Here is a 13,639-nt window from a genome sequence, read left to right as displayed (position 1 = left end):
GTTCAATCGACAAACCACATGCAAAGAGTTTGCAGCCTGCAACTCTGCTGGAACACGTGTCACACGTTTCCGCGGAAAACTATCCTCGCTGTTACTGTAATTCATGTTACTGGCCCAGTAGTACTCCTTCCACGCCCCCGTTCCCGCTACTGTACTGCTGGGGAATTAAACACGTGTCAGTATGTGCCGGCTCGGACGCGGGGCGACAGTTTCTGCGAAGAGAAAGAAGGCTTGGCGGCTGTTGATGCATGGGCCGGCACGGGGAATTGCGCACGGGGAATTGCGCACGGGGAATTGCGCACGGGGAATTGCGCATGGGGGACGAAAGGAAAGTGTCGGGGGGACCACGGAGGGAAAAGGAGCGGGGAGTAGGCGAAGGGAAGCGCCAGTGGGCGAAAGGAAAGGCGGGGAACCGGATGTGGGTGCAAGACCCCAGGGCTTTGGGGGGGCGCGGTGACGAGGGAAGGTAGGTAGTATAAAAGGGAGCCCGGCGGGGAGGAACAGAGAAAAGGGGGGGCAGCAGGAGGGGACCTGGACGTCGAGTGGACTCTCGACGAGCGGTGAGCATCGGGTGGATTCCCGAGTAGCTGAGTGCATTCTCAGCGACCGCTCCAGATTCAATAAACGTTTTGGTTTGACAGTGCCCAAGAGACCGGGCACAACAGTACCCTTGGTACTGTACTCCCTCTTCCACATCTCCACGTCGTCTCCCGCGCCTCCCGCACCTTCGTCCTCTCACGGCTCCTCCTCGCGCTTGCCCGGTTCCGCGCCACCCTCGCCTTCCGCACCACCACGCGCGCCGCTTTCGCCGCCGCCGCTGCCGCCGCCGCCGCCCCTGCGCTCTGCCAGCGGCGACAACAGCACGTCCAGCTCCTTGAGCGTGCCTGCCCTCCATCCTGCTGCTGCTGCCGCTCATCCTCGCGCGCTGCCGGTGCCAGGCGGGGGGTTGGGGGTGATGCTTGCCCGCGGATCGCCGCGCGCGGGGGCCCCAACTTTTATGCACACCGTTCGCCAGCGCGCGAGCAAGTAGAGTCGCGGCGGGGAAGCGTCCGCCACGCGACTAGAACGCGACGGGCGCACGCGCGCTGTACATGCCTGCGGCGGGGACGGACGAAACCCCCGCCCCCCGCGGCGACGGGCGCGCGCATATCGATTGCGTCGAGCGGGCCGCGCGCGCACGCGCAAGGGAGAACGGGGGAGGAGGAGGGAGGCACGGCGCGTCGGGGTGAGGGCGCGCGAAAACGGCGGCGGCGGCGCGCATTCGGACGCGCGCGTTTGGGGCGCGCGGCGCGGGCGGCGGGGATGCGCCCATCGCTGCGTAAGGGCGGGAAGCAGGGCGACGTGGTGCTTGCGCTGCGGGTCGCGCGTGATTTGAACGGGAAGCGTTTGCGGGTGGAGACGCAGCGATGCTATGTGCGGCTCAGAAGACGCACGGCCGCGCTACCCCGCCGGCACGCGCCATCCGCCCGCACCTCAGCGACTGCGACCGGCCACGCCCCGCGTGGGGCGCGGCGACGTAGGCGCGTGGAGAGAGGGCGCGGTTGGGCGCGGCAGACGGCGGCCCGGGTAAGCTGGAATGCCTCTTGTATCTGCAGCAGTCGCGCGGGGAGGCCGCCGGGCGCAACAGGTGGCTGCGTGGCGTTTTGATCGCGCGCCACTGCCGGGCGGCCGCACACCCGGTACGCCGTCTTCTTGGCTGGCGGCCGGAGGCGCAGGCCGTCACTTTACTCGCCGGAGAGACGCGCGGCAACGGCGCCATGCTCCCCACCTGGATCAACTCTCGCTCCACGGCGGGATTTCCAATAATCGCATGCCGTCCCTCGCCTACGCGTCCCAGAATGCCCTTTCCAGAAGCGCTCCATCCACCCACTGTCGGTGACGAGTTCGATAAGCGTCCTGCGTACAATATCCCCACAGCGACTGATCCGCACACCCCTGACACCGCCGACAATATTCCGGCCTCCTCTGTCTCTCATCTCCCCGTCCCCGGGAGTTTAGGTGACCATCACGCCTGACCCGCAAACAATGAGTGCTCGTTCCATTGGTGTTCCTGCATGACGCGGTGGGGCATGAACTGTGTAGTTTGGTACACTGATCTGGAGCTGTGGTGATTCATGTGACGACTTGTGTACACATCAGACATGTCTTTCGGAATGGCGTCCAATCCGCCGATATTTTTTATGCTTCTCGCCACTTTTGTGGAACGGAAGTGTTGTCCTTGTCGGAAGTCATGGTTTTTGTAGTTTTTATGTCAGCGTACCGTATCGTATCTCGTGAAGTAACACCCAAAACGCGCACCGGGGATGGCAGGGGCGGGGCCGGCCCCGGCCTACACCGTTCTTTTCGGACGTTCATACGAGCAACATGCTATAATCGATGGCATGCTGCACTTGATGGAGTCAGATTTCTCGTCGGTCGTCGAATCCGGAGTCAGTGCATGGGAACTTTAAACCCTTAGAGCATCTCTACCGCATGACCGTATTTGCCTCTCTAATCAAAAATATCTCGCCAAGTGCTTAATTTTTATTGGGTAACTCTATTGCTCTATTGATGAATAGATTTTCTGGAATAGAGCCGCGGCGCAACTCTACCGCGCAGTACATATCCTTTCAGCACCGCTGCGCTCATCCCGTTCAACCCTTTTTATTACTATGGCAACTTCTCGCAACTACGACTCCCCTCCGCCGACTTTTTCTCCTGACTCCAGTGACGGCGAGAACCTGTCCTACTTCGTCGCCTCTGGGACACTGCCTGGTTTTCCAGGTACAATTCCTTCTCTCATTAGACTAGGATCAAGGAGCGGGAAAAGAGGAAATCTCAACCGCGACTTCGATGCCGCACTCAACCGCCTCAAGCGAGACTACTTTTCAACCACGCCACTTTATTGCGATGCGTCATTTGAAAGGCGTTTCAGAATGCCGCGCACAGTGTTCAACAGGCTGTACAGGGCGATTGAGGGCGAAGGATTGTTTGTCAGAAGGAAGGATGCGCTGAGCCGTGGAGGAATTCATCCCCTACTGCGGATGGTTGCCGCAATTCGCATGCTGGCGTATGGAGCAGCGGCTGACTCTTTAGACGAATATCTGAGTATGTCTGAAGACTCAGTGTTGCAGTCACTGAAGTCCTTTTGTTCTACTGTGATACAGAAGTTTGGAATAGAGTACCTACGCGAGCCCAATGAGGCGGTCCTACGGCGCATACTGGAAATAAATGCTGCCAGGGGGTTTCCGGGGTGTGCGGGTAGTATTGATTGTCAGCATTGGCAATGGAAAAATTGTCCGATAGCTTGGGCTGGAAAATTCAAGGGAAAGGAGAGGAATCCGACTATCGTTCTGGAGGCAATTTGTGACGGGGAGTTGTGGATTTGGCATGCCTTCTTTGGTAGCCCTGGAAGCTTGAACGACATCAACGTTTTGGACCGATCACCAACCATGGAGCGCATCATCGCTGGTGAGTTTCCGCCCTCCATTCCTTACACGTTAAATAAAAAACAACGAACGATGCCGTACTACCTTGCCGATGGTATCTACCCAAGCTGGGAAATTTTTAGGAAGACAATAAAAGACAACACGGCAAAAAAGGAGGAAGCATTCGCAAAGGCTCAAGAGGCGATACGGAAGGACATCGAACGCGCTTTTGGGGTGCTTGTGGCTCGTTTTCATATCCTACAGAACCCTTCAAGACTTTGGAAGAGAAGTGATGTATCGAATGTCATGGTGGCGTGCATTATTCTCCACAATATGATTGTGGAGAGTCGAAGAGATGACTACCAAAGTGCCATGGCGTCACTGCAGCACTTCGGTGAGGCGCGTGCTATGTTCGCTGCAGTTCAGTCATTCACGTGGGAATCCGAGTCGGCAACTCGGTACCTTCTTGGCAGTGAGTTGCCGACGGGAATGTGGGCTAGCATGGTATCGTCACGTCATTCGCGCATAACAAGTAAAGTGGACCACTTCTCCTTGAAACGCGACTTCATTGAGCATATATGGAACGCTCACGGCTCCGTCTAGGGGCGATGAGGTGTTTGCGCATCAATAAAGCTCTTGTTATTACCAATCTGCTGTGTACATATGTGTGAAGGCATCGGGGTCCGGGGGGCACTCCCGGCGTGTGAACAGCCACATACTCATCCCTTCCACCCTCCCCGGCATTCCCCCCACCCCTGTGTACTCAATTCTTGCCCAATGGCCTCCTCGAGTCCTGTCCATCATTCTTCCGCCCCTCCTCCACCTTTCTACCCCTGGGGCCCGACCCCGCCTGCCCCTCAACACCCACACGTCGTTCACGACATATATCCCGCCTCCCTTGAGGGCTCACGTCTCGCCTCCGCTCACAACACATGTCTCGTCGTCGTTCACAGCTCACGCCTCGTCTGTGGTCTAGCCTCACATCTCGCCTCTGTTCGTCCCCCTCAAAGGTGACGACAAAACAGTTTTATGCCACCTCTACGACGCGATCGGGGTAAAAGGGTGTAAAAAATCGCGGACGGCATCGCGATGCAGCTCATCACCCCTGTACGCGCCCTCGACAGACAAGGCGGGGTGTTCCCTCAGATGGCCATCGGAGGGATTAAAGTCGGCGTCCCGATGCGACTCGTGGCGCTCAAAGCGCGGGCGTTTCCTCCCCGTGCGCGGCGGGTGGGGCTCCCCCTCACAATGTTGGTCACGCGAGAGCGGGGGCGGCGGCGCCGGCGGGGGCGGGGACGGGGACGGGGTGCGGCGGGGTGGATGCGGCGAAGGAGACGAAGGCAAAAGCGGGGCAGGGTTGGTCTCTTTCGGCGGGGCGTGCTCTGGTGGGGGCTCCTTAGCGGTGTCGAGGAAGCCTCGCTTCCCAGTTTTCAAAATATTGTTGTGCATGCAAGCTGCAACCACTGCACCAACCATCGGTCCGACCCAGTACAAAGAATGCTCGGCCTAATGGCCTTCAAGTGCGGCAAGGGCAAATGACATGGCATGGTTCACGCCACCTCCTTTCCATTGTACTGCCACGTCAATAAGGGCAACAACGAGCATGGTCATGAGGGACCACTTCTTAAAAGTCGCCTTTTCATGAAAGATATGTTTTAGGGAAAGCGCGACGACACACAGCAAAGCAGTGATGAAGGCCTCAATGACGACTGCTTTTGAATAGGAGATACTGTATGTATGTGTGGCTGCGGGGGACGAAAGGTATCATCTTTATCTTTATGATGTATATTCGCACAGATACGGATGACATATTGGATGCGATATGTACCAGGAACTGCCATTCAAAGCGATTTTTGCAGCGCCCAGCACGTTCTTTCCCCTCAGGCCTCCTCGAGAAGCACTGCTGCACCCTGCGTGGTCGCAAGCTCTGGTACTACAGGGACGTCAACACGCTGCGTAGAGGGGCGCGTGTGACGGTCTTGTTAAGTCGCTTGCATTATTTGTCGACTGCCGCTCCAATGCACAAACACAAACTTCCGCTTGTGCGACCTTAGCTCGCTTGAGCGCCTGCGCAAGATAAATTGCTCGGATCGCGGAGAAGAACTGTGCCGTCTCGGGAAGGCTAGCAGCTTCTGGTCGAGAAAATGCTGCAATCGCATTATGCTCTTCGAGCACGTCCGACTTCCGCTTCGCCGACTCTGCAAGAACGCGCACCGCCTGTGTCCTCAACTCCTCCTGACGTGCCATTTTAGCACCACGGGCGCCCAGACCGAACTGTTCCTTATTTTTCGTGGGCGTGACGGTCTCGTGCGCTTCACTATCTTGCGTTGAATGCCCTCCGCTTGAAGCCAGTTGGCTCATGTCCGGTAGCAGTTCTTGCGTCGCAGTAATAGGGCTGGCTGAAGAGGGTGCGCAGGACCACTTCGGATGGTTACGGAGTACTTTCCAAGCCTTGTAGTAGAGCCATTGATCTTTTTCGAAGTTCTTGTAGTCGTATTCCATCCTGTTAGTGTGCTCCAGATGGACTGCCACTGATATTGAAAGCACCTCTTCGTCACCAACCCCAGTGGGATTGCAAGCACGCACCTTGCCGAGGGAGACGAAGAACTTCTGGACGTCAGCTGACATATCGCTGGAATGCTGCTTGATGCTCGCTCCGCTTCGATTACCGTATTTTCCGTCCGGAACGAGGTGCAGTGCGGGACCTTTCTCCGTGAAGCGGCGGCGGATAGTGTCTTGGAAGATTTTTCTTGCCTGGTCCGTGCCAGCGATCGGGTCTTCGGACGCCGCAATCCATGCACGAGCGAGAACGCAATTCTCCTCCGCATCCCAGTTCTTTCCGCGCCCCATACCGGACAGAGCAGACAGAACAGAGCAGAGGCACCGGAGAGAGGGGAACGTTGTGCGACGATGCCATTTGGGGGTGTTTGGGTTTGCATTGAAGTTCAATTTCCCGGGAATACTCATCTGGCAAGCACGGCTACGCCGGTAGCCAATCCGGAGGCCTTTCGTGTCACCTCTATTCAATATATTAGAGCACGATCTGGGTCTAATGGCGGGTCGAATAGACCCAGATCGAGCTCTAATCTATTGAGAAATCTATTCGAATAGATTAGAAACATGCGGTAGAGTGTCGTTTTTTTCTGCGGCTGAAAATTTGGCATTACATTACAGAATAGACTCGTGGTACAGATGCTCTTACAAATATTTATGTCCAGCACTGTTTGTAAGTCTCTAATCATGTTCCAAGTTGTCCGCCATGTACTACGAATAATTGTCATAACCGGCGAGCAGAAACGTTGACCTTGTCGCGCACGCGCATATATACTGTACTGTACGGCGTATTCGATATGATAACACCATCCAAAAGGTGCATGCACAGTTTGGATATTGATATCCAGCGTGCTTACAAAACATGGGCTGTAAGCTTACCGTCCCCGCAGACGGCAAGCTTACATGGACCTATATGTACTACGCGTACGTCCGCGCTTCCCACGCCCGGAGGTAGAACAATAAACAACTCGAGCAAGCAACTCTACGCTACTCTAGTCTGCAAAGGCAGAAGCAGGAGCTCGTTCTCACCCTTGAAGGCGCAACGCCGGATCACTCACCCTCTCTATTTCCCTTCTCATACTATCCTTTCCCCTTTTTCCAGCGCGCCAACCCCGCTCTCTGATCGTACAGAGAGCAGTGCACGCGAAGCACAAGGCCCCTTTCGACGAAAAATCCGGATTCGGGGGTGTTCCTTGTGATTCTCACCCCCCCTACGTCTCCTTTCCGACGTACTAGGAGATGTCTCAGGTTGGCTCTTCCGCCACCGATGGTCCGCCCGCCGCCGACAATATTGTCGCATTCCGCTCCGGTCATTCTGACGAAAGCCAAGGCCTTTCAGATATACTTCTGGCTTCAGAAGATGGCGAAGTGCGTCCAAGATGAGGATGAATTTCATCGTCAATACCTCGGGGTCGCCCGGAATGTGCTCGAACTATTCACGGTTCCGTAGAGCTCTGGAACTACCGCTGCCGTTATGCCAGACCCTTTGGAGGTATGCAAAGCCATGTCTGATATGCTTCCTAGCCCTTCTGTCGTCTTCACGGCCGACTACTTCAACCACACGGTCTTCCCACTCAAGGTTTTGTACAGCATTGCCGAGCTATTTGGGTTTGATGGAATTCCCGACGACTTCTTGGCCCAAGTGTGCATCAGAGATCACGAGCGCGCCCAAAAGATCATCATGATCCAAGCCTAGTTTGTCTTTGTCCTTGGTTTGGACCCCAGCTCCACCCGCTCTGTCATAGACAGATTTCAGCAGGCGCGTTCCCTTCCTTCTCGACGAGCTCTCAATACAGACATGATAGCAACTGCGCCCGCGACCGAAGATCCTATTAGGGCGCCAGGAACCTTACCCCCCGTACGCCCTCAGCAAGCTCACGGCCTCCCGTGGCTCTAGAAGCGGAGCGGTGAACTTTGACAACCGCTTCAATCATAGCCATGAACGTGCCTCCAGTCGTGACCTGGCGCCCAACGCGACTTCAGGGGACATGCGCCAGAGCGGACCCGTTAGATTTGACCAGCGCCCGCAGAACGGCCAAGGCTATTCCCCGACTGCGCATGAACCCAACATGGACATTGGTGACACTCGCAAAGCAAACTACGTGCACCAGCAGTTCTCTGGTCAGAAGTTCAAGGGAGACCTCAGTCAGTCCGTGGACCTCCTGCTACGTGACTACGAGGTATGCGCACATCAGCACCGCCTAACTCGTGCGCAGAAGGCGGAGTACATCATGAATGTCCTCGAGGGCCCGGCTCGTACCTATTTCCTCAACAATTACGCTCAAGGAATGGCTTATGAGCAGGTGGTTGAGCTAATGAAGCGCGAGTACGACAGCGACTCACGGCAGCTTCAGGTCCAGTCCACCCTTGAATGTCTCAATTTAGACACCTTCATGTCCACTCGCTGTCTGACAACCCACTCTGATGGCCTGACCAAGCTGGTCGAGTACCTGGAATTGCTCACCCCGCAATGCCCTCCTGGTTTCCGATCAGACGAGAACAAGATACGTTTCCTACGAAAGGCTGTTCACGGTTGTGAATGGGCGCTCTCTCCCATTCGCAACATCGTCTCCCATCGCTACAAGTTCCACGCGTTCGTAACGGCCTTACATGAGAACCTCCAGCTCTCCAACGAGCTCAACGATGTGCGCCCGCCCGCGTATCCCACACACAGCGCGGAGATAGACGAGGAACAAGCCGCTGATGTCTTCTTCCAGCGCTACGGCCGCAATCCTCGTGATGTTCGGAACCGGATGTCTAACCGCCCGCCGGGCCGTCCCGATCGGCCCCGATTCCCGCCATCGTCTCGCACGCCTCCGGACCGCAATGAGGTCCGCCATGGGCGCACGTTCGACGAGGCGCGCCGTCGCAAGGAATGTTTCAAGTATGTTGCTCCTTGGCTGCCCGGCCATCTATACCACGCAGGGGCAATTGCTGCCAGCGCGCGCAGCCGACTCCGCAAGGGTGAATCTCACGTCCACATCACCCGAGACTACAGTCTCGGAATGGAGAGAGAACAAGAACCTCATGAAGGTTCTGCTCCTCCTGGGACGGAGGGAGACAACTCTGCGGCAAAGGAGCTGGACGACGCTTTGTACTATGCCCGTGATGTTAGTGACCATGCCCCGTATTACACCGACAAGTTCGACGGTGATGTGGTCACCAACGTGGTATCCGCTAGCGTATCAGAGCAGATGCTCTCTGCGGATTTTCGCTAAGGCGATGTGGACAAGTCGCTAATCGTCATCGCCCACACCGCTCGTCCTATCAACATAGGACTGCGACTCCTCGCCGTAAACTCCCGGTCGTTGACATCGACTGCACGAAGATCTTCGCGGCGGACCTCCAACTTGAATGCTCTTCACGACGGCCTCTCGGGTTCTGCGTTGATGTAGGTGCCCCCAAGTCGGTTGTCGGCAAGCAAGAGGGTGGTATAACCCCCCCGGGGGGTTTAAAATAGATTAGATCAAGAACTAGATCAGCTACTGTAGAGCGCCGAGCTCTACAGTACAACCGCGCGTGTCCACGTGTACACCACGGGGACAAGGGACACGCGCATACACGTGCACACGTGTACAGCGCGCGGACGAAGCGCGCACGCACCACTGTTAATACGTGTACTGTCAGCCTCGACATAGCTGACAGTATTACAGTGCAGGCCGACCTGCACTACAGTAGCCCACTACAGTACCTCGGTACTGTAGTGTTATGATAGATTGTTTTGTATATTAAATATGGAGCGGACCGACGGCGGACGGGGGCGACAAGCACGGGCTTGTCCTGAACCGACCGCCAAGGTCAGTCCACCCAGCTTATTCTAGACTTCGCCTTCGCTCTTCGCGTGCGTTTAGTCGGAGCCGAGCCGGAGTGGACGCGCAGCACGCGAGCGAGCACGGAACCGCCTCCGCCCGTCAGCACTGGTACGTCACCCAGTGCTGCTCCGGGGAGTCGAGGCGTCCATGCGCTCGTGCGTGCGCGCGTCCCTGTTCGCTCCCGCTCTACCACCGCTACCCGGGCCCGAGCCCGGTTCCGTAGCTGGTTGGCCCGCTTCACCCCTTCTCCGATCCGGGGTCTACAGGTCGAACTGCGCATACACCTCCAGACGTCTGGGGGTGTTTATGCTACAGTGGTCTCCCGACCTAGAAGACCCCGAGATCTTTCCGAGAAGACTTTCTTTTTCCTAGAAGACCCCGAGATCTTTCCGAGAAGACTTTCTTTTTCCTCCGCGTCCGTACGCGTTGAGATGAGTCAAGAAAACGCCACCTCGATCCGGTCCAAACCGGCGGATCCGAGGGCGGCCGCTATGCACGCACCATCCCCGCCGTTCGGCGACGGCGACGCTTGTCTCCGAGACCGCGAACCGTCGCCCGAGTCCCCCGAAGGACAAGCGGCTGCGATGTTCGATCACATAGCTGACTACATCGAGGAAGTCCGTACTTCACTCCGTATAGACGTGACGGACGCCGTCTACTCGCGATGTATGGACGAGCTCCGCTCCCTGCGTGAAGGGAGGTTCGATCGAGTCAGCCAGTCCTTGGAGAATCTCCGAGCACTAGTCGACGAGTTACACTCGCGACTGGTGCTCGTCGAAGACTCACGCCTCGCACAGCCCGTACTGCACGGGCAAGGTCGCCCCACGAGGCCGACCTCGACGAGACGTCCCGACGATCGACCGTCCCCGTCAGCAGAACAGTTGGGTGCGTTCGCGCACCTCTCCGCCGAGCTCAAAGCTACGCGACAGCGTGCTCGTGATATGGAAAGGACCATGGCCGCAAGGCTGCCCGGTGCCCCCACGAGAGGGCCCGGTGTTGCCGTACCTCCGAGCGCCGTCGCTCCGGAAGGTTGGCGTCCGACTGGCGCCGACAATAGTCGGACTGCGGAAGGAAACCGTCCTCCGATGGGCGCGAATCTCGCGTCCGAGACCCAAGCATTGCCGCCTATCCCCGGAAGTAGGCGGCAGATGGACCGCGTATCGTACGCGGACGAACAGGACCGTGGAGGAGCCGCCCGCGGATCCGGAGAACCGGCGTTCTCCGTGGATCCTCGCTGGGGTGGCTACTCGCCGGCGAGTTACGCCGAGCATCCAGGTCCGGAGACGTCCGTACGCTACCGGTTACCTCCTTCGGCACGCTGGGTCTCGCTAAACCCGGGCTCGAGCCGGTACATACGATGATCCAAGAGTTCAGCGCCGTTGCTGACTATCGTATGTACCGCTTGGATAACACCTCGAGGCTCGTTACCTCGAGTGACGCGGGACGGATCGCGAAGTACGTCCAACGCTGCCGTGAGATCCGTCCCACGATGAGGACCTTTGACAGTACGGACCCGATCGAGCTGCTGCCGTTCTTGAAGGATATTCGGATAACCTTCAACTCGCAACACCTGACCGAAGGTGTTGCGGTGAGAGTCCTCGCGCACTTCTTAGAGCGCGACGCGGAGCGCCTGTATACGAGCTATACGATGCGTGGCCTCCGCGCCGGCCAACTACACGACGACGTGAGTTGGCCGGGGCTCTTGAACCAGTTCCTGAAACGATACCTAACCGACGACGTGTTATGTGAAGCGTACGACGCTGTCGCGACGGCGCGACAGCAATGTCATGAAACGGAGAGCACGTTCGCGGACCGGCTCGAAACTGCCGCGTTCCGGTGTACGGCAGTGTTCTCCGAACAGTCCCTCGCGCACTACTTCTTGCGGGCACTCGCTCCTGCGACCCGTCCCGCAGTTTCCGAGACAGTGCAGCGGCTACCGAGCCGCCAGAAGACCGATCTCCCGACCATCCGCCGTATCGCAACGGCGGAAGAAACCACTTACCGCGCTCGACGCGGTTTACCTCTGCCGGATTTGAAACCGGCAGGGAAGGCTGGCAGGACTACGAAGTCCGCCGCAACAATTTCGCCCGCCTCTACCCTCCATGTCGGAGAGGAGGAGTGCCAGGCCGACCCTGTCCTCATTACGCAAGGGGCAGGGCCGGTAGGGGGTCGACCCCCTTCACCAATGTCGACCGGAACGACGTCGAGCTACGCGATCGCATTCGCGACCACTCCAAGAGCGCCCAGGGGTACGGATTCGTGGGTCGCTGAGCTCGACATCTCAAACCGAGATACCGGAGGTGAAGCCCCTCGCGTGCTCCTCGACCTTCATCGCGGCCTTTCGCACTTCTCGTCTCCGGGTGATAACGATGACTGCGTTCACTTAACCGAAGTCATTCATCCAAAGGACCCCCGAGCAACTTCTTCGGACAAGTCCCAAGCGAAACGTGATGAGATTCGCGGGCTACTCGACCGCGGGACATTTAGCGTCATCCTTCGAGAAGAGGTTCCTCCCGACGGCAACGTACTACCAGGTCGCTTTGTGCTTGCCATCAAGTCCGCAGAAGACGGTCAAGTCAAGTTCAAGGCGCGGCACGTAATAGGTGGACATCGCCACTGCATGAAGGCCTTCGTGGTCCACAGTGCGGCCACGCTACAGCCCCAATCCATTCGCCTCCTACTTGCCCTCGCTTCGATTCACGGCTTCGACATCTGGTCTTCTGATGTCCGCCAAGCATACCCCCAGTCCGCCGAACCGCTTTCGAGAGAGCTCTTCATCACCAAGCCCGTCCCTGAGTTCGAGCTACAATCCGAACAGTGTCTAAAGCTGCTCAAACCCCTGTACGGCCTCTGTGATTCCGGAGACCTCTGGCACAAGACCCTAGACGAGTACCATCGACATGACTTAGGCATGACCCCGTTTCGGTCTGACCCGGCTCTCTACAAGATCATGTCAAATGGTCTCCTCATGGGCCTTAGCGGCGGATACGTCGACGACTTGCTACGCGCCGGCTCTCCTGGCTTCCGTCAACTGGGAAAGAAGACCAGCGAGCGCTTCCAGATGGGCGAGGACGAGCATATCCCTTGCACCTTCTCTGGTTTCTCGCTTGCTCGCAGCAAAGATGGAAGCCTGGAACAGAACCAGCACTTCTATCTGCAGAAACTGGAGCGGCTCCATCTCGACGCGTCCTTCTCAGAGTTCCCGTCGATGCGCATTAGACTTGCGTGGCTCGCCAACACCCGCCCGGACTGCCAGTTTGAGATCTCTCAACTTGCACAGGTCACTGAGGACCGTTTCCCTGCCGAGCAGCCCGCGATTGTCCGCCGCCTCAACAGAGCGACACGATACGCCATGGACCACCGCGTATTCCTCAAGATCGCCACCCTTGATCAAGAGTCCCTTCGCGTCGTCGGCTTCGCCGACGCCTCCTTCGCCAACAACCACTACCTGTCCACGCAGCTTGGCCATATCTGCTTCCTTACTGATGGCCACGGCCGCTCCGTACCGATCAGCTTCAAGTCGTACAAGTCCAAACGGGGTTTCCGCTCTGGCATGGCTGGAGAGGTCATCGCCTTCAGTGACCTGTTCGACATCGCTGCCACTCTCGCCTCTGAGCTCGGCGAGATCTATGGCCGTCGCATCCCGGTCCAGCTGCTCACTGATTCTAAGTCCGTCATTGATGTGATTTCGAAGGGTTCTAGGACGTCAGAGAAGCGCACGATGTTGGATATCGCAGCTGCGCGAGAAGGCTTCCGCGATAAGGTTATTTCAGACATTGGGTTTATTCGTAGCTCGAGTAACATCGCCGACGGCCTGACCAAGTCGATGTCTCAAGCTGCTCTACAAGCCGCTGTATCTACGGGCAT

The 13,639-nt window shown here is 57.5% G+C and overlaps 1 protein-coding gene across 1 annotated transcript; it reads left to right on the top strand.

Annotated features, from left to right (window-relative positions):
- The first annotated feature begins 2,915 nt into the window (after nucleotides 1-2,915).
- On the top strand, nucleotides 2,916-4,010 carry CHC_T00005688001 (hypothetical protein). Its single transcript, XM_005717240.1, has 2 exons — nucleotides 2,916-3,841; nucleotides 3,908-4,010. The coding sequence occupies exons 1-2, from the start codon at nucleotides 2,916-2,918 to the stop codon at nucleotides 4,008-4,010; spliced, it is 1,029 nt and encodes a 342-aa protein (XP_005717297.1).
- Nucleotides 4,011-13,639: the final 9,629 nt, after the last annotated feature.

Source organism: Chondrus crispus, genomic scaffold, assembly GCF_000350225.1.
Source record: "Chondrus crispus Stackhouse genomic scaffold, scaffold_308, whole genome shotgun sequence".
In the NCBI taxonomy this organism is placed as follows: domain Eukaryota; phylum Rhodophyta; class Florideophyceae; order Gigartinales; family Gigartinaceae; genus Chondrus; species Chondrus crispus.
This window is presented reverse-complemented; position numbering and strand designations above follow the sequence as displayed.

Bases quoted from the DNA above. Each gene is read 5' to 3' on its own strand.
- CHC_T00005688001 (XM_005717240.1), top strand. From the start codon at position 2,916: ATGCCGCGCACAGTGTTCAACAGGCTGTACAGGGCGATTGAGGGCGAA. The intron at 3,842-3,907 runs GTGGGAATCCGA...AATGTGGGCTAG, and splicing joins GCTGCAGTTCAGTCATTCAC to CATGGTATCGTCACGTCATT.